Source organism: Phyllostomus hastatus, unplaced genomic scaffold, assembly GCF_019186645.2.
Source record: "Phyllostomus hastatus isolate PE091 unplaced genomic scaffold, TTU_PhHast_1.1 phas_contig_150, whole genome shotgun sequence".
NCBI classification, from domain to species: domain Eukaryota; kingdom Metazoa; phylum Chordata; class Mammalia; order Chiroptera; family Phyllostomidae; genus Phyllostomus; species Phyllostomus hastatus.
The window spans coordinates 6,428,776-6,449,204 of record NW_025333611.1 but is presented as its reverse complement, the minus strand read 5'-3'; the positions used below and the strand labels follow the sequence as shown (position 1 = coordinate 6,449,204).

Below are 20,429 nucleotides of genomic sequence, written 5' to 3'. Positions count from 1 at the left end.
CTGATGCGGCCAGCAGGGAGGTTCCCGTCCTGTCTCGTGGGCACTGGGACTGCTGGAGGGCAAAGGGGCGGGTCCTTCCTCCCAGGCGGCCGCCCCTGGGTGGGGCCAAGCCCTCAGGGGTATAAAAGTAAGGCTAGGACTTGCGCAGCACCTGCACAGACAGCCTTCCAAGCAGGTGCCAGGCAGGTGTCCGAGCAGCGTCCAGCAGAGCCCAGCCCGACCATGAGCTCCTTCGATCCTCCGGGGCCTTCACCCCCACGCGGCAACCCGCAGTTTCCCAGCATCGGCCAAGAGCCCCCGGAGATGCATGCTTACTATGACAACAACGCCTTCCACCCGCAGGGCCTGCCAGCCCCTCCGCGGAACCCCTCCTTCGAGGTGGGCAGTGAGTATGGGGCCGCCACCAACCCGTACGTCTGGTTCAACGGGCAGTCTATGGCGCCGCAGCCCTACGTGCCGAACCCCACCCCCAGCCCCTACATGCCGCAGGCCTACGGGGTGCAGAGGCAGATGCTTCCTGGCATGGCTGGCATGGGGGGTGGCGAGGGGGGCTGGATGCCTGTGCCGTCTCAGGAGGAGCTGATGAAGCTGGTGCGGCCCCCGTACTCCTACTCGGCGCTCATCGCCATGGCCATTCACGGGGCCCCGGAGAAGCGCCTCACTCTCAGCCAGATCTACCAGTACGTGGCCGACAACTTCCCCTTCTACAACAAGAGCAAGGCGGGCTGGCAGAATTCCATCCGCCACAACCTGTCTCTCAACGACTGCTTCAAGAAGGTGCCCCGCGATGAGGACGACCCAGGTACTAGGGGGTCCCGGAGCGTGGGGAGGGGGTCCCGGAGCGTGGGGAGGGGGTGCACTCCCTCGGCAAGCCACCGGGGGGCTCCCGGGGAAGCCTCCCTTCCTTCTGTGCCTCCTGAAACCAGAGGGCGGCAAGGGTGGGGGGGTGAGGGGCGGTGGGAGGGGGCGTCCGCTGTGAAGGAGAACATTCCATTCTGGCTGAGCCTCAGTTTCCCCTTCTGAACAACAGGGACGCGAACAGTGCCTCTTCCAGAGACTTGCGGCGGGGGCTGAGATAGTGCGTGCGTTTTTGGCGCTCACAGGCGCTCTCAGGCGCTCCCAGGAGCTCCCCCGCGCTCCCAGGCGCTCTCAGGCGCTCCCAGGCGCTCCTCGGTCTGCCGCGAAGAAGTCCTGGCGGGGGGGCGGGTGAGAGATCGGACTAAAAGCCCTAGGGGGTCCCTGGGAAGAGATGGAATGTTTCTGAACAGACGCTACGAGCCGCATTGCGCAGCTGCCTTAGTTATACCCCCTCCTTGAACGCGGTGCTGCGGGATAGCTGGCAGGAAGCCCATTCTGCAGATAAGGGAAATCGCAGGTAGGGGGTCGCAGCCCGCCTCGGGAGAGGCCGAGCGAAGGGGCTGTGGCGGAATGTGAGCTGAGCGGAGGTCTCTCCGACGACGCCGGACTGCGGACCTTCCCTGGTGAAGGGTGGGTCTCCGCCATGCGGAGCTGTACGGAGACTCGGAGCCTCGGAGACTCGGAGAGTCGTAAACACGCCCGCCTCTGCTTTGCAGAACCGAAGTCCCCGTTCCAGTTCTCCCGCAGGCGCGAGGCTAGCAAGGGCAGGGCTCTGTCCCTTCCCGTCCCCTAGCTGGCTATACCCTCAGGCCCAGAGATAGGGAGGGGCAGGCAGAGGTCAGGCCTTAGCTCAGCCTCGGACCTCGCAGTCCACACGGAGTGTTTGTGCTTCCCCGTCAGCCGGAGGGAGGAGGGGCAGCTCCCAGGGGCCCACTGCTCAGACTGGGAGACTCCGGCTCCCCCCAGGTCCCTCAGTCCGGGAGGGGCAAAGCCGGGACCCAGTCCTCTTTTGGACTCCAGGCCTGAGACCTCTGGGGAGCCCCGATTTCCTCCCGAGTTTTTTTTCACCTCAACAATGGGAGCACCTGGGTCTCTCCATCCCACCCCACCCCCACGTGGCACTTGAACTTCTTCTAAGGAGGCCTCCTGTGAACAGCCTCAGGACTCAGGCCTTTGTCGTTCTAGCTGCGAGGGGGGCACTCGCCTGAGATGGGTCGGGTGTGGGTGGGGCTGGCTGTGGCTTTCTCCGCTCCTCCGTCCTGGACGTTTGCTCTCTGTCCCGGTGGTTTGCTCTCTGTCCCGGTGGATGCCTCGCCCAAGTTCCCAGGCCTCATGGTCTGATCGGGGCCGAGGACGAGGAACAGGAGCTGAGCCTTTTGTCTGTCTCCCGACTCACCGCTCCCCGCTTTTGCTCCAGGCAAAGGGAACTACTGGACCCTGGACCCCAACTGCGAGAAAATGTTCGACAACGGGAACTTCCGCAGGAAGAGGAAGAGGAAGTCGGATGGGTCCTCCGCCGCGAGCACCTCGACCTCGGAGAAGACCAACAGCAGCCTCCCGGCGGCAGCGGGCGGCGCCAAGACCGCGGATGCCCGAGGCGCCCGGAACACCACCCCGCCGGACGGCCCCAGACCCGCGAAGCAGCTGGCCGTGGCCCCGCCGAGCACCCCGTGCCTCAACAGCTTCTTCTCGTCCATGACCACCTACGTGAACGGGCCGGGCCCCGTGAGCCGCCCCGTGAGCCGCCCCGTGGTCGCGCCGGGTCCGGGCCCCGAGTCTGCTGACAAGATGGGGCAGAGCCTGGTGAATTTCAACACCTACGCCCCACTCACCAACCTTGGCAGCCACGTGGGCCCCCTCGCCAACCAGGGGGTGGGGGTTGAGTGGGCCAACCCCATGCCCGTTAACACTCTGGGCTACGGCTACGGCTACGGCTACGGCTATGGAGGTGCTGTCGGAGGTGCTATGGGAGGTGGTGTTGGAGGTGCTGTCGGAGGTGCTGTCGGAGGTGCTATGGGAGGTGCTGTTGGAGGTGCTGTCGGAGGCGCTATGGGAGGCGCTGTCGGAGGTGGTGTCGGAGGCGCTGTCGGAGGTGGTGTCGGAGGTGCTGTCGGAGGTGGTGTCGGAGGTGCTATGGGAGGTGGTGTCGGAGGTGCTGTCGGAGGTGGTGTCGGAGGTGCTATGGGAGGTGGTGTCGGAGGTGCTGTCGGAGGTGCTATGGGAGGTGCTGTCGGAGGTGCTATGGGAGGTGCTATGGGAGGTGCTGTTGGAGGTGCTGTCGGAGGTGCTGTCATCAGCCAGGTCGGCCCTCATTTCTATGATGGGGCCGACGCCAGCAGCATCTTCTACTCCCCAGAGGGCACCAGCCTCTAAGATGGGGCCCTCCCGAGCCAGAGGGTCACGCTGAGGCCCTCCTGGCCAGCACCCTTGTTGTACATACCTCTACACTGACCAAAGAGGCACAGGAAGCTCAGAGATCTCTATCCTGCTTCTAGAAGGTGATGTAAACCTTCTGTGTGTCCTGTGTACCTGAGCACACTCCCACCAACTTTGCAATGGAAATGCTGGTGCTAGGTTAACAGTAACCGTGGCGGCCATTTGTTGAATGCCTACTATGTGCTGGGAGCCGTACCAGGCTCTTTGAAGGCATGGCCACACTTACTATGTACAGTTACCTTGTGGGGTTCATAGGAACTTCCTCCTTTAAGAGATGAGAAAACTGGGGTTTTAGAAAGTTAAGTAACTCTCCCAGGCCAACACCAACTAAGAAGTGGCAGAGCCAGGAGTACCTCCACCGCCTCCTGGCCATCCCGCAAAACTTAGCCCCAGTCCTGGGCACAGCTGGCCCCGGCCCAGGTTATTCTGTGATCCCCACTTCCCTGCAGACACCCCTTTTGCAAGGAGGGGAACTGAAGCTGTGCCCCCACAGGGCAGTGTGTCCAATCTGTCCCCACAGAGGGGCGTCGCTTACCCAGCTCCGGAGACCTTGAGCAGGGCAGGGACAGGAATGGTGCACCCCAAGTCCTCCACCCCAGGGTTACCCACCTGCAAAACCTTGTATAGCGCAGCTTCTTGGGTGTATGTCATGGGCCGGTGAGCGGGAGGTGGCCGAGTCTTCGGAGAGAAACAGGGAGGAACAGGCACTTCTGTTTTCATAGCCTGGGAGAGGCGACTGCCTGGGAGACGGGACCACCACCTGCACCCGCTACCCGGGGGTCTGGGAGGGGTTTTTCTTGCTTTTATATGTATTTTTGCATGCCTGAGCTCTTATCATAATATACCTTGGGAAATATGGGTTTTTTTTTCTGTTTTCTTATTTTCTTATTAAATAAAAGAAATAAGTATAAAGCCACATGTGTTGCTTCCTTGTGAGTTTCCCTGTTTCTGAGCTGCCGGCCGACTCCACCTGGGGCCAAGTGCATCCCGGGCTGCCCGCTTTGGGGACAGCAGGCAGAGAAAGAACAGGCCCAAGGCTCTTCCCCACCTTCACGCTGGCGTGGAGACAGGACAAGGCCCCCCTGGAAAAGAGGGGAGCTGGCAGGCAGGGGCAGGCACACGGAAGCACCCCATCCACCCTGAGCACAAACTACGGCCTAGGCAGCGCCTGGCGTTCACAGCGCATGCCTCCCTCACAGCTGTGCTGTGACGCCCCCAGCGGCCCCTCGAAGCGGTGGGGCTGCCCCATTATTGAGACAGGAAAACTGAGGGTCCAGGTGGTTGGGCAACGTGCCCGAAGTCCCCAGGTCTACCCAGGGTGTACCCCAGGTCTTCTGATGCCGGCGCCTCATCGCGCCGCCAGATGTGGCTGATCCTGGCGGCGATGGCAACCTCACCGTTGAGTCCAGTTCACGGAGGGCAGTGGGCAGGTGCTGGGGGCGAGGGCCACGCAGTGGGAGCTCTTGTGTCCTCACAACAGCCCGTGAGTGTGTGAACGGGCAGAGCGTGGGGGTGCCTGGCACAGCGCACACTGAGAATTGTGCGTGGAAGCTGGAGGTTTCCTGGCGGGAGTCCCCTCCTCGGACGTGCACACAGAAGGCTCAAGCCAGGCCCCCTGACTGCCTGCACGGCCATGCCAAGCTGCCCCCGCAGGCTCTGCAGGGCTCTGCTGCCCAGAGTGGCACCCGGGGGGGCGGTGGATACCAGCAACAATAATGGTGATGCCAACGGCTGCCACTGCAGGTGTGCCCCGTGCCAGGCACTGTGTGAGGACTTGACCTGTCCTGTTGGACTTGATCCTCCAGACAACCCCAATGCAATCAATGCTATTGTCTCTATCTCACGGGAGAGAAGACTGAGGCCCGGAGAGGGACGTCGTGTACCTCGGTGAAAGAGACGCAGCCAGGATGCCAGCACAGATTGGCCGACGCCACGGCTGACTGCCACCCGGTGCACCACCGAGCCCTGGGGAGACCGGGACTGACCGCAGGAGAGCAACATCGGGGAAACCGGGATGTGAAATATGGGCCTCCCCGTGGCTCCTTTCCAGGGGGATCCCTTTCCGCAGGGAGCTAAGGTCTCCCGGCCGTGGAGGTGGGGGTGGGGGTGGCCGAGAGCAGAAAAGGGAGGGGACACAGTGTGGGACAGCCCATGGCCCCAGAAAACTTGGAACGGGCTACGCCTTGCTGCTCAGAAAGGAACCCTGAGTCTGGGAGAGGAAGGGACTCCATGGGGTCACCAGGGAAACAAGGTCATAGGCAGAGTTAACATACAGGCCCCTGAAGCTTTTTGTCCCACCAGATCCCGCCGCCGCCCAATTTGCCCAATCCTGCAGGCCTACCGTTTCCGTCGGTAACGCCCCTGCCAGCCCCTCAGGCCCCCTCCTCCGCCACAGGAGGCCGGCCAGGGGTGCCGACTGGGCAAGGGGCTGGGTGTGAGGGGTCTCGAGCGGGGCCAGCCTCCCCGGAGGTGGGGAGGGGAGATGGCCATGTAGAACCAAGGTCCCCCACACTGCATTCTTGGCAGCCTGAAGTTCATGGGCACAGCAGTGAAAGGAACGTCTGCAGGGCTCTGACCGCACGAAGCCCCTGCCAGTGCTTGTCTGCGATGCGTGGGGAGTTCCTGGTAGCGGCGCCAGGAGCTCCTGGAAGGGGAGGTGCACGGGGTGCCGGTCCCGGGGCTGAAGGGCAGGACCCAGCTCTGGAAAGGGGTCTCCCTGGTCAGCTTCCTCGGGCTGGCCTGGCCTGGCCCGTCCTGTGGTTCTGTTGCCCTGAGAAGAAATGAGGGCTGGAGAGGGGGAGGGAAGGGGGAAGAGACAGAGGCAGGGGACCTGGTTACTCACTAACAAGTGAGCAGCATGCACGTTGCTATGGACGGACGTTGCGTTTATTAGCCTCCCACCATTTGGCATTGCCCGGAAGACAGGACCCCCTATGCCAAAAAAGGGCCTGAGGAGACAATTTCCTGTATGTGGGAGAGTCCAGAAAGCCTATCTGGAGGAGGCAAGGCTGGAGCAAAAGGACAGTAGAAGCCCACTAACGCAGAAGTGTCTCCAAACCACTGGTTTGCACACTCATCCTCCAACCACCTATTTTCAACCCCCAACCCTGGGCTAGGCGTCTAAATGTCCATGTTATGTGCGCGGGGGCAGGGCAGGGGAGTACGCCTCAAGGCAGAATACTCACGTAAATACATGACATTCTTAAGAGAAAAGGGCATTGGCCCTGGATGACCGAAGCTCCAAGGGGCGGGGGCGAGGTGACAGTGAGGGAGAAACAGGACTCGAGAGCTCCCTGGTTCCCGGCCCAGGAGGCCCAGGAGGCCCAGCGCCCCCCAGCACCTCCTCCCCGTGCCCCCCTCCTCTTGTGTTAGCATGGAAAGGATATTGTAAAGGCCAAATTACACAACCAAAGAGGAAATCCAAAGGCAGAGCAGGGAGGGAATAATAGAGAGGACTGTGGGGCTCCCAGGGTGATTCATTATTGTTCTTTAAGGTGAGAAGAAGGAAAAATCATTGATCCTGGAAGAAGAAATGGGGCCTGGCTGAGCCCCGAGCTGTGGGAGAGGAGTCCAGTCCAGAAATCCCGGGGGCATGTGGTCGCGGAGTGAGGGGGAAGGGCGGGGGGAAGGGCTGCAGATACTTAAAGAGACATCTGTCTGTCCGAGACTGCAGATGGGAACTTCCACAGGGCTAGCTTTCCCTGCTTGCAGGGGTGGGGGTGGGGGCGTTGGCAACACTTGGAGCTGTCCCCACGGAGGTGCCTCGTTGCCAGTCTTCAGGCTGCAGTACCTAGCCCGAGCCCCGCCTTTTGCAGGGGAGGAGGTGCAGACTTGGAGAGCCAGAGCAAAGAAAGAAGGTGGCCCAGTGAGGAAGTGGTGGAGAGGCAGCCGAACACAACTCCAGGTCCTGCCTCCCAGGGCACCCCCCCCCAGGCCACCCCCTCCCAGGGCACCCCCTCGGTCCCGGGGGTTGCGATTGGTGCCAGGTGGGATCTCCCAACGACTGGGCCACTGGCACGATGATTGATAGATGGGCATGTAGCTGCCCACTGCTTGGGTATCAGCTGATCCAGCCAGCGACCAGGATTAACTAACGGGGAGGCAGAGCAGAGGACAGGACAACCAATGGGCCCTTGATGGGTCACAGAGGCGTCCCTGCGCGTATGGAGGGGGGTGCTGCCCACACCGGGCGGGGAGAAGGGAGCTGGTCAGGAGGCGGGGACAAGGGATGCGTTTCAACAGTTCCTCCCTTTACATTCTCGTGCACCGCTGAGGGTGGTGAGGACATTTCGAGCCCAGATTTGCCCGCGGTCTGCAAAGGATCTTTAGGCTCTGTCTGGGTGTAAGATGACTTAGGACATAGAGTTGAGAGGACAAAATAAGGACACAGTTCAAGGGTCTAGGTCAAAGGTCAGAAAGCTTCTATAAAGGGCCAAATAGCAAACACTTGACACTCTGAGGGCCGAGAGACAAAACCTAAGATACTATGAAAAAAAAAAAAGAGAGAAAAGAATTCTCCTGAAGTTGTATTAAGGAAAATAATAATCCTCCAGTCCAATGCGTCGGAATACAGTTCTACTGATGAGACGGTGGGATGCTTTGGCGGGGGGCGGCTAGCATCTCATCTCATTCAGACTCCCGTGCAGGTGGGCCCACCCGCGACTGGGATCTGCGGTGGGTGCCAGGGGCTCCTATTGGAGGGCGCCTGTGCGGCCTCCCTGGGGTTTGCAGCGCACGGAGCCGCGTAGGGCTGGGTGCGGCCCCAGCTCCTCAGCTCTGCACCTGGCAGAGGCCCCAGAGATGGTGGCCGCACAGGTGAGCGTGTCTCCTTCCAGCGAAACTGTGTGGACCCTGAAATGTGACTCTCGTGTCCTCTTCACACATCACAGTATAGGCTTCTTCTGTTATTTTTGTTTCAATCATCCAGGGAGCTAAAAAAGAAAACATTCTCATTCCATGGGCCTCACAGACGTGCGTGGTGGGCCAGGGGTCACGGTCTCACGGGACTCGCTAAGCGGTTCATAATCAGGACTGTCCGGGCAGCTAACCGTCTCTTCTGACCGGTGGGGAGGAGACAGACACCTGCGAGAAAGGCCACGCATGGAGATCAGATGGCACTAGAAGTAGGGGGTTAAGGGAGGCTCCTGAACTCTGGGAAGACGCCGGCCTACCGGCTGGAATGAGGGGTCTCCGGGCTGCCCCTGGCTCGGCCGGTGTGCGGCATTTGACCAGGGCTGTCCTGCCCTCCCTGATTCTGGGAGCCCGCTCACAGATCCCCCCTCTGTCCGTGTGGATGTCACAGGTCCCCAGGGTCTTACTAAACACCTAGGGGTCTCCAGAGGACAGGCAGCTGCCTGAAGGACAAGCCACAGACTGTGGAGACTGAGGTGGTGGGTGGCCCCGGGGAGCAGGAAGCAGCCAGCGCTCAGAGCTGCAGCTTGAAAATGGCCTTGATCTCTAGCTGTTCAGGTGGAGTGTGCCACCTGTTTATGAGTAAACTAATGGCCCGCTCTCAGCTGGAGGCAGGGTAATGGGGCAAGGCAGGGCTGCAGAACACCCAGGCGCGCAGCCTGAGGCTTAACCCTTTGTGGGCGGCAGCCGGGGAATGGACAGGCACCCCTCCAATGGAAGGACCAGCTCAAACCAAACCCCCCGCTTGCAGCTGGTTCCTGCAGGAGAGGAGAGAGCCCAGTTCCAAACCAGGACGATTAGGCCCCACGATTAATGACTTTGAAACAGCTGAGAATAGCACTGAGTCATTATTACTCATGCAGCAAAGAAGCCCTTGGCCTGCTACGAGCTGGGTGCTGTTGGGGAAGTAGCGTGAACAAGATCAGCATCACCCAGCATGGTTCCTACACGACCCCTAGGCCCCACCTCCAGGCCAAGGCTGAGCAGACGCTGTTAACCCCTCAGACAGAGGAACCCCGGACAGGGGCGGCGTTGCTGGGGAAACGAGGGGGGGGGAGTAGAAGGTGGGCAGTAACTCCGATCTCCTTCATCAGAGCATAAAGGTTCCACTTTATTAAAACGCAAGACAGTTTTTAGAAACCCTCCACTATTCAGCTCCTTACCCACTCTCGCGTGCACCCTTTCTGACACACGCGGAGATGGGAACCCGGCACCGGACTCTGGTGGGTGCCTGGGAACGTGCTCCCTTTTTCCTCGAAGCGTCCGTGGTCCGAGGAGAGCACAGGGGTCCTGGGCTCCACTCCCCTCGCCCAAGCACGGTGAAGGAGCACTGGAGAAGGAGTCCTCAGGGCGGAGGCTGAGCCACATGACGGCGGAGAGACAGATCTTCCATGCACCCTGTCGCCCTGGGCCAGCCACTCGCCTCTCTGAGCCTCGGTGTGCCCCCTGCTCTGCGCGCACAGCAATGCGGCCTACGAGAACGGGCTGCTGGGTGGGCGGGAAAGCTTGGCCTGGCGCCTGGCTCTCGGACAGGGCCTGGTAAATGGCGATTACTGCGCGTCCAGGCAAGAAGCTCAAGGGGTCCAAATTCAGCGGGACGACTGATTGTGTGAGTCTGTTTGTTGATGCCAACACTTTGTCGATTAAACCTGTCTGCACAGTGTTGAAGTACAGGGACCGGCCACATGCATGTGGGTGACCTAGCTGAATCCGCAAAGGGACACCTCAATGTGAGTGTTATTTTTTTCCCTACTGTGCAGATGTGGGCCATCTGAGGGCCAGTGCTAGCTACGTCTCCAAGATCACACAGCAAAAAAGGGTGACCGCCAGGGTTGGGGACCATGTCTCCACAGGCTTGTCCCCACACTGGGCTTCCCTCCTGCTCCGTGGAGGAGGGAGTGCGGTTGTAATGTTTTCCATGGATTGCACAGGAAAACAAAAGTTTCAATGGCAGCGTGAAGGGCTCAGGGGTGGGAGGGAAGGGGAGGCCCCGACCGGAGGGACTGTTAGACTCCAGAATGGACGACTCCAGTAAAAGCAGGACTCCGTCCAGGGTGACTTCCCTGCCCATGCCAGCCCTTATGTTTTCTGGATGATTCTCTGTGGTCCTATCAGAGGCACAGAAGGGAGAAGGAGAAAAAGAAGTCCAGCTACTGCCTTTCCTTTCCCCCAGTTCCCAAAAGGTCTCCCACCTTCAGGATTATGTCACTCAGCCGACGACGACGGAGCTACTCATGCGGCCCTTGCCTCCACCTGTCCCCCACCCTCTGCTCACCAGGGGACACACGTCCTGATTGGTTTCTGTTCTGAAATTTCCGTCTAGGGCTGAGTCGCTGTCATGGAATGATCTTGTAGCTGCCAGCACAGAGGAAGCCCCGAACCAGAAGCCCCGATTGGTCTAAATCAAGGTCGGTGACACTTAGCGTGCGCCCTCGCACTTTGCCTTCTCTTGCCCATGCAGACATTACGAGTCCATCCCCACGCTGCTTCCCACGGAGCCCCGAGAAGGCCACGTGTCAGTCTCCTGTGCTCCCTTGGAATATCGCAACCGCGGTGGCTTGCCATGGCAGAAAGTCGTTCTCTCACAGCTCTGGAGGCCAGAAGGCCGAAACCAAGGGGTCCACACACCCCTCCAAAGGCTCCAGGGTGGGGCTTATTCCTTGCTTCTCCCAGCTTCTAGCATCTCCAGATGCCCCTTGGCTTGCGGCTGCAAAACTCCAGCCTCTGCCTTCCTTCACCAGCCTTCTCCTCTCCTGCGCCCTCTGAGGACACTCACCAGTAACTTCAGGACACGCCCTTGTCACCCAGGATAAACTCATCTCACGACCCTTAACTTAATGTCATCTACAAATGTAGTTTTCCAATTTTTCCTATTTCTGGTTTTCAATAAGATCCCATCCACAGGCCGCTAGGGTTCAGGTGTGGCCCTATCTTGGGAGGGTGGGGCCACCAGTCGACAACCGCAGAATCTTTCTCGGAATAGAATACGGTTCAGGTTAATTGGCCCGCACAAGGAGATGTTGGCCCGTAAAATGAAGCCCTTTTATAATCTCTGGTCTACATCGCAGGCAGCGATTCAATCTGCCTATAAACGTTTATGGGGCCCGAGTTTCCTAAGAGCCTCAGCGCCTCCCCCATGCAAGGGGCCGCGAGGAAAGCCGAAGGAGATCGGGGCCGAGACAGAGGCCGGCCCGTGGCGGGCCCTTCGCAAACGTCCGTTGGCTCCTCCAGGCACTAGGACACGGGTCCCCTCAGACACGGTCCCTGGCCTAAGGGAGAAACCAGCAAAAACACGGGTGAGCACCACGCTTCGGTGAGCACCCTACAGGGACGCATCCCCCGTGAAGGCACGCTCCTCCCCCTCGTAACCACGTGTTTAGCACAGGTCTCCCCCGAGCCTCTCTTGTTTCCATGCTTACATTTCAGCCGCTACTCTGGGCCTGTTCTGTCCCAGGCTAAGGGGATACAATGGCTGATGAGCCTCCTTTCACTGAAATGGGATTGTCTACCCCCGTTCAACAGGTGGGGACGGAGAGGCAGGACTTCTAGGCCCACACAGGACAGGCGTGGCTTTCTGCGGTGAGGAGAGCCTGGCGTCTGCCGACAGCCCTCTTGCCCAGGTGGTGCCCACCGCCCTCCCTCCGCCAGCCCCCAACCCCTCCCCGCCGGCTCAGGCTCCCTGAGGGGGTGGGAGTGGGGAGGGAACGCTCATGTCGGCCTGGCACGGGGCAGAGTCTTCATGGCAAGAACCAGACGGAGCTGCTGGCCTGGATGCTGAGAAGCAGGAAAAGACAAAGAATTCCCAGAAGGAGTGCCAAAGAACTGCTGCGTTGGGAAACCTCCCCCCTGCTGTGCGCGGGCCCCAGGCCGCCCTGGCCCGATCGGACGGACCCTTCCACCGGGCGGCCTTCTGCCGGCCGCTCCCCCGCTGCGCATCCTTCAGGCTGAGCCCAGCCGTCCCCTCCCCCAACCGGGTTAGGGTTCCTCCCAAGCTCCTTGAACACCCTGTGTTTATCTCTGCTGTCACTGTCTTCAAGAGGTGTTGCTTTATTTTCTGGGTGAATTCCCCCTGCCCAGAAGGTGTCCTTGTTAAGGTCAGGGGTCACAGCCTCAACTCTGTTGTGTGAATCCCGCGCCCGAGTCTGGCTTACATAGGTACCCAACGAAAGTCGAATGAATAGACATGTAGAAGTTTTTTAAATGAATGAATGAGTGAGTCAATCAATCCGTCGATCCATCAACATTTATTTGTAAACAGGTTTCGTGCAGCTATCAGAACCACGATGCGGCCTCAGGCCTGCTCCATCCCCAACCCCACGGCCTATATGCGCCTCGGCTCTGCAGGGTGTGTGGGGCCGAGTGCCCCGCGGGTCAGGGGGGAGGCAGGGGCTGGGGGTGCTGAGAGAGGCATGCAGTACAGGGATGGTGTCCGGACAGACAGTCCCCATTTTTTTCATGTTTATCAAGCACCTTCTAGGCGATAGGCACTGTGTTAATGCCGTGGTCCCTGAAATAAGACACGACCTTGACCCTCAAAGACTTCACAGCTCCCGCCGGACAGCTGCAGGGATGTGCCCTGGGGTTGGGGGGAGTACAGGGGGCGCCTGGATGCAGGAGAAGAGGAGTCTAGACCAAGGTTGGCTTTGGGGAGAAACTGTTCCCCAGCTCAGGGACATGACCGAGTCCAGACCCCCAGAGGCCTCTGGGTGCGCATCACAGCACACCGGTGACGTCACCCTGGCCCCAGACCGCAGCAGCACCAAATCCCGCCCAAGCTCCCAGTCTTCGGGCGGCCCTGCGGGGCTCCGACCTGCCGGGGTCCGCAATCACAGGGGCCAGCTCCTTCGGGTCTCGGCGGATGACAGAGAGGTAAATAACTTATGTCCAACTGGTTCTGCTTCTCTGGAGAACACTGACAGATCCATGCTTCGGTATTCCTGCTCCAGAGATCTTTCTAGAACACTAGTTGGACGGTGTGCCCCTCCTGCTTAAACCTACCTTTAATTCGCCACTCTCCCAGGATAAAATCCCAGGCTTCCCCAGTGATTTCTAAAGGTGGAATCCTGCTTACTTCTCAGCCTCAGTTTCTCCAGTTCCCTGGGGCTTCCCCTCCCCTCCCTTCTTGGCACTCTAGTCCTCCGCCGCCAGCCTGAGCAGTGAGGAGAGAGCGTGAGGACAGGAGTCCGACTCTCAGAAACAGGCCCTCCTCTCCGCATCCCCACAGTTGCTCTGCCCACCTCCCAGCAGGCCTTCCAGCACTTTCTAGGACACAGACGCAAGGAGGGCCTGGGCCTGGGCCCTAGGGGTTCCGTCCGAGGCCCCGGGCCTGCGAGCGCAGACTCGGGGGCAGGCAGAGGGAGCCCTGTTTCGGCCAGGCCCGCCCCGTGGGCAGACAGGGAGCCAGGCTTGGCACAGCTCCTTGGCTTGGCCTCTTGGGTTCCTGTAGGTGGAAGGCCCAGAGCAATTGCGGTTTTTTCTGGGTATCTCAGCCAACCCGGAACCCCAGCCACAGCCTCGGCACCAGACAGACATCCACTGGTGATGACTGAAAAAATAAAACACGGCGACGTCACCCTGGGCTCGGGCTGGCACCTGGGCAAGCTCTGCTTTGGGGCACTATGGTGCTGGGGACATGGTGGCTGGGGACTGCCAGAAGGAACCCCCCTCCCACGGAAACTGAGCCTCTAATCACCACAGCCCAGGGGCTGCAGGCTTCCTGGGAGACGCCGCTGGGACCCCAATCTCATTAGCACCCCACTGGGGACCACAGGGTCCGCCATAAAGGTCCCTGCCACACGAGACATGCCCTCCAAGAAAAGCCTTTCCCTTTGGGGTCTCGTGGCCACACGGACGCTTGCCCACGGGCATTCACAGGAGAGCAGCAGTGCTGTGCAGCGGTTAGCAGCCAAGGCTTGGGAAGAAGAGCAAGTTCCAATTCCAGCACTTTCTCTCATTTCACTAGGTGACCTCATATTCACCCTTCACCTGGGTGGGCCGCAGGGTGCTGATCTGTAAAATGGGGATAATAACAACCTGTGAGGCTCCTCCCTCCTCCCCTTCCAGGCCAGGTGTGGCCATCGACCGAGGGAACGTGGCATTGAATCAGCCCAGCGTGGGCTTTGGCAGCCGACTGAACTGGGCTCTGAAAGTCTCCAGGAGCCTACGTCCCCTCTTCCCTCGGCTGCTTTACAGATCCACACCAGTGTGGGAAAAATGCCAGCCTGCCATCCTGAACACGAGATGGGGAGACACCTCTGGTCGCGTCCTGCAGCCTGTGCTTCTGTCTTTCTGGCCAGTGCCGTCCTGTTGCAGGTGACAGCCGAGGACCAGGACCGGGCAGGGAAGGTTACAGCCCTGGCCGGCATCTGCCCTTCCCACCAGGGGCTCACCGGGGCCAGGAAGAATGCACGGGTCTCCCGAAACTCCTCCACCGTCCCAGGGATGAGGAACTATTATCACCCCCCATGTAGGGGGTGGGGAAACCGAGTCTCAGAGAGGTTAACTACCCCATCCAAGGTCACACAGCAAGTAGGCAGCAAAGCCAGGGTTTGACCCCAAAACCCCACAGCCTATAAGTGTTTTGCTGAACAGCTGGGGCGGGGTGGTGGGCGTCTGGGGCGCTGGGAGCGTCCAGAGAGGGCATGCTGGGGCAGGGATGGCAGGGCGCAGCGTGCTGGCCAGAGGCCCCGGCGGGAGGGAGAATCATCCACTCAGCGGTCATTCCTCAGCGCCTCCTCCGGCAGGACGTCAGAGGCAGACACGAGCGTGCCCTTCCTTTACACATCCTGTCACTGTGACCCCGGCGGTGCACCTTCGAGTGGATGGAGGGTCTCAGAACACCAGCCGCAGGAGACCCTCACACCACATTGAACTGACTTGACTTGTAATGCAGCGGGATCAAACCTTAAAGGAACCTATGACAAAGGTTTTGGGGGAGGGGTACCCGGGGCAGGTACCCACCCGCCCTTCACCTTCCCCTGTTGAGGAAAGGGGGCCCCGAAAGGGCTGCAGGGTAAACCAGCTAAGGCCACAGGACGGCATCACTTGCCCCTGAATCCCACGTCCACCGAGGGCCAGCGGTGTGGCTGTGGCCAAGGCCTTTGCCCCTCTGAACCTGGCTTCCTCACGACCCAGGGAGCACAGCGCCCATGCTCCCGAGGCCTGGGAAGCTCTCAGCTCCTCGTCTGGCACTGGCCCCCGGGGCCTCAGGTCCTGGAATCTCTCCCTTCCTGGCCTCGCCAAGCTGTTTCCCTCGCTCCACCGGCTTGCGCTTCTCCGGACACCCAGCTCTGGGCCCGGGGAGGGTGTCATTTCAGCTTTATCACATCTCTTCTCCCACCAAGTCCCAGGACTTGAGAAGCCAAGAGAGAATTTCAGCCTCAACACCGGAGCCAGCCCAGCCTGTATCCCCAGCTCTCTTGAATGTGCCCCAATGGCCTGGAACCCCGGGCCAGCCCACCCCCTTCCCACCTCTGGGCCTTTGCACATGCTGTCCCCAGCACCCGGGGCCCTCTGTGCATTATGCCGAGGGCCCTCGGCCCTGAGATGGGATTGTGTCGTCACCCGTACTTTACAGGTGAGCCAAATGAACCCCAAGGACCTTAGGTGACCTCCACCTCCTCCAGCCCGACAGGGGTCTCCAGAGAGCGAGTGCCGCAGGCTTCACATGTGCTGTCTCACTAAACGGCACAGGTGTGTGATGTCGGGTGTGTCCCCTCCAGCGTACAGAGGAGGACGCCCAGGTAGGCAGGAAGGAGAGTGCCAGTTACCAGGTGCAGGAGGCCCTGCGGCCCACCCCCCTCGGGACCCACGCCGGTGCCTAAACTGCTTCCAGATACTGATGCCTGGGAAAATACCATTGACTGGCATCCTGATCTGGGGGCATGCTCTTTGGGGTAAAACGTCAAAGAATTAGGGTCTGAGGAGGAGCCCTGAGGAAGGTGGGCTCCCCTGGCCTGCCCAGCCAAGCAGTCCCCCTTCCCCGGCCACCCCTGTACCATTGTTTACAGACAGCGGTGAGATTCCTGGGGCCAGGAGTGCCCCTTGCGGAGCTCCGCACCATCCTGGCCAGCCCGGGAGCACCAAGAGCCAGTGCCCTCCTACCCAGGCTGCCTGGGTGGGTGCCCTCCTACCCAGGCTGCCTACCCAGACACCTGGTCCCTGTTCGGGGGAGGGGGCTCAGCTCTTTGGAGCAGCAGCTCTGGAAACAGCTGCCTGAGTTCAAATCCCAGCACCTCCACTTGCCAGCTCTGAGCCCTGGAGCAAGGGGCTTGACCTCGGTGTCTCCCTGCCCCCCCCCACCCCCGTAACACGTTAACACAGGAATGGCAATCCTAGCAATCACAAGATGTTCGGCTGGAGGCAGAGCTGTGCTTCATTTTGTCCCTCCTGATAGGAGGCCCGCCATTGATAAGGACTCTTGCTCTCCTCGGGAGGCAGGGTCCAGGGCGCAGAGAGGGGACGGCCGATTCTAGGGAGGGCCCGGCCCAAAGGGGAAGGGGCCGCTCAAGACGCGGAGGCCTCTGTGCCGGTCAGGTGACTGTTTTCATTATCAAGGCCACATTCCTGAGATTCCTTGGTGGCCAGGCACTTATTACAGGGAAATCAAAGCACCCAAGGAAAATACTCATTTGAGGCCTGGATTTTTCATTTTCATAATTGGCCATTGGGTCCGGCCACGCTGGGGAAGCAGGCGGAAGGGAGCCGCTGGACAAAGCGTCTCTATGGGCGTCCGGTGGCCCGTGCGGGAAGGCGGGGCGGGGCCCGCCCAGACCTGCAGGGCCGCCCTCGAGGCCCTCCGGAGGTCACGCGGTTCGTCCCCCTGTGTGTGGCTGGCTCCTCCGCACCCCAAATCTGTGTGGAAGGGGCCAGACCCTCACAAGCTAGCCATCTGTGCAACCCTGAGGTTCCCAGCTAGAGGCTGACTTTTTTTGTCCCCTCCCCCTCCCCCTCCCCCCTCCCCCTTCCCCGCACCGAGAACATTTGGAAATGTCAGAAACATTTTTGTTTGTCACAGCTGGTGGTAACATGGGAAGGAATGGCCGTACTGGCCACAGATTCTCTGTTTTCAAGCATCCTACAAGGCCTGCGACAGCCTCCTGCAATGAAGAATAATCCAGCCCCCCGGTGACAAGTGTCTCAAGAGTCGGGAAAACACGGCTCTATCCTAAATTCTTCACCCTGTAGCCTCTGCCCTTTTCCCCAGTTAGAGCTCCTGAGCACCTAGCAGGGGAGGAGGGGCAGCCGCCCCACCAGCTGCGTCCTTCGGGGACGGGCGGTGCGGGCAGGGAGGGTCCGTTGACCCAGCTCCCGTCACCCCAGTGGGTGCGAGGTGGGAGAGGCAGGGGATATGGGGTCCAGCAGACGCGGGTCAGTGAGCGGGTTCCCCTCTCAGGCTGGGGGCCCTGGGGCCGGCCACCTCATGGGTCTGAGCCTGTGAAACGTGATCATCATTCCCACCTCACGTGGGGGGGGGGGTGGTGGTTTGAGCGTAGGGTTGACGTCTGCACAGGGCCCAGGGCACACCTGGCGCGCGGAAGGTGGCCCGCACGGGCCAGCCCCCTCCTCCCGCCCCGCACCCCTCTTCCTGCACCCTTCTGGCCTGTGCTCTCCTTCCCCATGACCTCCTAAGGCTCATCCCCTTCTCCAGCCCCTCCTGGGCGCCCACCACCTTCCTGTCTCTGCCTCTCCAAGTCCTCCCTGTACCCAGGAGGGCACCGGCAGCACCCCCACCCACCACCACCCTCTGGACCCAGCAGAAATGCCTGACTTGGCCACGTGCTGGCTTCTGTGGGTCACTCACTCCTGGCTTTAGGGGGTGTGGGCGTATTTAAGTGGGGGGTGGTATGTGTGAGTGGAGGTATATATGATGGGTGTGTGTACTGGTGTGTGTGTGTGTGTGTGTGTGTGTACGTGGGTGAGGGGTGGGGTGGTGAGTGTGTGTGTTTCTGTGTGTTGTGCAGATGCAGGAGGCCTGGACTGCCTCCTTTTTCTCATTTTCCCCCAGCCCTTCCCATCCCCACCCCACCCCCACCCCACCAGGACACTTTGCAATAGGCTGGGCTCCTTGGCTGTAGAGGGTCCCGTGGGGAAAGCTGGGAAGACACGGGGCTCCAGATCTGGGAGCAGCTGCTTTACTGCCGCCCCTGCCCCCGGAAGCATACCGGGACCCAGGGTCCGAGCACCTTCCTGCCCTTGCCATGCCCTTCCCTGCTCCTTCTCAGAGTGCCGACTCCACACCAAGCCAGCTCCTGGACACCCGGACAGAGGGATGGACCCCGCACTGCCCCTGCCGACAGCTGTGCTTGGGTAGGGAGCTCTTCGATGCACCGGGTCTGCGGTCCCCACTTTAAAGGGTTGATATCCTCCTTGAAGGCTCATAAATAACCACTGTCCTGGACCCCAAAGTCCCTTGATTCCCACCATCCAGCAAGTGAAAGGGTAAGGCCCGTCCATGCAGTGGGTCCTGCTCCTGGGCTGTGCCTCTCCCCTCCCATCAGCCCCCATTGGCTGATGTCTTGCCCAGCCAGTTGGTAGATAGAGATATCCCCTCAGGCTCCTAGTTGCTGAGTGCTCCAATGGTATTCAGGGATTCTGAAAGCAGGGAGGCCAGAGCCACACACCGCCTGCAGGATTTCAAAGACATCTTCAGGACGCAAACAACCCTTCGCAGGGCCTTGCTGAATCAGGAGGAGTCCACAGGGAGTGCAGGAGAGGAGGAGTCTCACCAGACGTGGTGGGGGCAGGGAGCGCAGAGCGCAGAGGTGGGAAGGAGTGAGGCGGAACCGCAGGCGAAGGCAGGAGGTCCCTGCACCTGCGGCGTGTGGGGAGCTTGGAGAGGCTGTCAGGAAAGTGAACCGCAAAGGGCTCTGAATGCCGAGCTGAGGAGCTGCGGTGACCCTTGGCAATCCCAGGGCCCCGTGCTGGGAGTCAGCCCCAGCTACATCGTGGGTGGGGCCCAAGGCAAACTAAAAATTTGCGAGACCCTTGTTCAAAAATGATCGAGGATTTGCAGACAGTGACAGCAGAGCATTAAACTCAAGGCAGTCCACCCCTGCCCAGGTCGAGGGCCCACGAAGCAGACGCCGCCCAGGGCCCTGGCCTGGACAGATGTCCCGTCTGGGGTGGAGGAGGCGGTAGCCGGGGCCCGCCAGGCCTGGCCCAGGAAGCAGGAAAGGACTCTGCGAAATCCGCAGCCTCCCTGGCAATCAGACCTTCCCTTGGCAGGGTATCCGGTTACCCCTCCAGATGCACTGTATTCAGGGCGTTCATTAATCATCAGGGTTTGTGTAGCGCTTGCCTCTTTGTGCACTATCTCGTCAACTGGCTGACCCCACCGCTGTATAAACACACCGGGCAGGTGCCCCCAGGGGGCCCCCAAAAGCCTGCTTCTGGTAAGTGCTGGCTCCAACCACTGCCTGGTGGCTTGGGACCATGCCCGGAGCCCGCCCAGGCTCCGGCTCACCCAGGCCCAGCTGGAGAATTCAGAAGGACTTTGTGGCCACCTCACTAGGGACCCAGGGTCCCAGCGACTTCGGGAGAGGTCCCATTGCCCCTTCTTCTCCCTTTCGGATGTGAGATGAGGAGCCAGAAGAGAGGAGGCATGAACAGGGAGGGATCCAGCTGTCCTTCAGATGTAAGTAGAGGCCAGAACCAAAAGCTCCTCTCCTTGAGACTGATAGAGGCATTTGGTTAAAACTTGAGAAACATTTCATGGCAACCTCTGTCCCCAGGAACCTGTCCTCAGTATTTGCATGTGTTTTGCATGAAAATTGTCAGGATCATGCAAATTAGATACCTAAACGCATCTTATCAGATGGCTTTCTGGGGACCTCTTGGGGGAGCAGGAGCGAGAGGGCTAGAAACACAAGCGAGGGCTGAGACCCTGGTGCGGGTCAGGGCCGCACTGGCGGTACCTGCCAGGCCCTGGCTGTTAAGCAGCCTTCTCCATTTCACCAGCCCTCCGTGACTAATGAGTAAGGAGTCACCTGCCTGTGGTCGGACCTGGGCGAGAGATAAAGCACTCTTTATGCCCCTCGGGTTCAGCGGAGGTCCCGTGAGGAGCAGCGTGAGGGCACACCTGGACCCGGAGAGGGTTTCCCTGGCTGATTCATTGCTTTGACTCGTGGAGTCCTGCGTTCAACCGCTCCATCCTCCAGCTGGCGAGGAATACCTATTTCTCCTTGCCACCATAAGAAAGGAAATACATCAGTTTTTCAATGGAT

The 20,429-nt window shown here is 60.3% G+C and overlaps 1 protein-coding gene across 2 annotated transcripts; it reads left to right on the top strand.

Moving 5' to 3' along the window:
- The first annotated feature begins 222 nt into the window (after positions 1–222).
- On the top strand, positions 223–3,385 carry FOXI1 (forkhead box I1). Of its 2 annotated transcripts, none has more exons than XM_045828028.1 (3): positions 223–802; positions 2,276–2,785; positions 3,143–3,385. In XM_045828028.1, exons 1-3 carry the CDS (start codon positions 223–225, stop codon positions 3,229–3,231), a joined length of 1,179 nt encoding a protein of 392 aa, XP_045683984.1. In that variant the 3' UTR covers positions 3,232–3,385. The 2 variants fall into 2 exon arrangements, with proteins under 2 accessions (XP_045683984.1, XP_045683990.1); XM_045828034.1 differs by having other exon boundaries at positions 223–812; positions 2,589–2,785.
- Positions 3,386–20,429: the final 17,044 nt, after the last annotated feature.

What these genes read in the sequence shown, in the direction of transcription:
- FOXI1 (XM_045828028.1), top strand. Translation starts at nt 223, where the DNA reads ATGAGCTCCTTCGATCCTCCGGGGCCTTCACCCCCACGCGGCAACCCG. An exon ending in CCGCGATGAGGACGACCCAG is followed by an intron (nt 803 to 2,275) that starts GTACTAGGGGGT and finishes CTTTTGCTCCAG; the next exon opens with GCAAAGGGAACTACTGGACC. An exon ending in CACTCTGGGCTACGGCTACG is followed by an intron (nt 2,786 to 3,142) that starts GCTACGGCTACG and finishes GTGCTGTCGGAG; the next exon opens with GTGCTGTCATCAGCCAGGTC.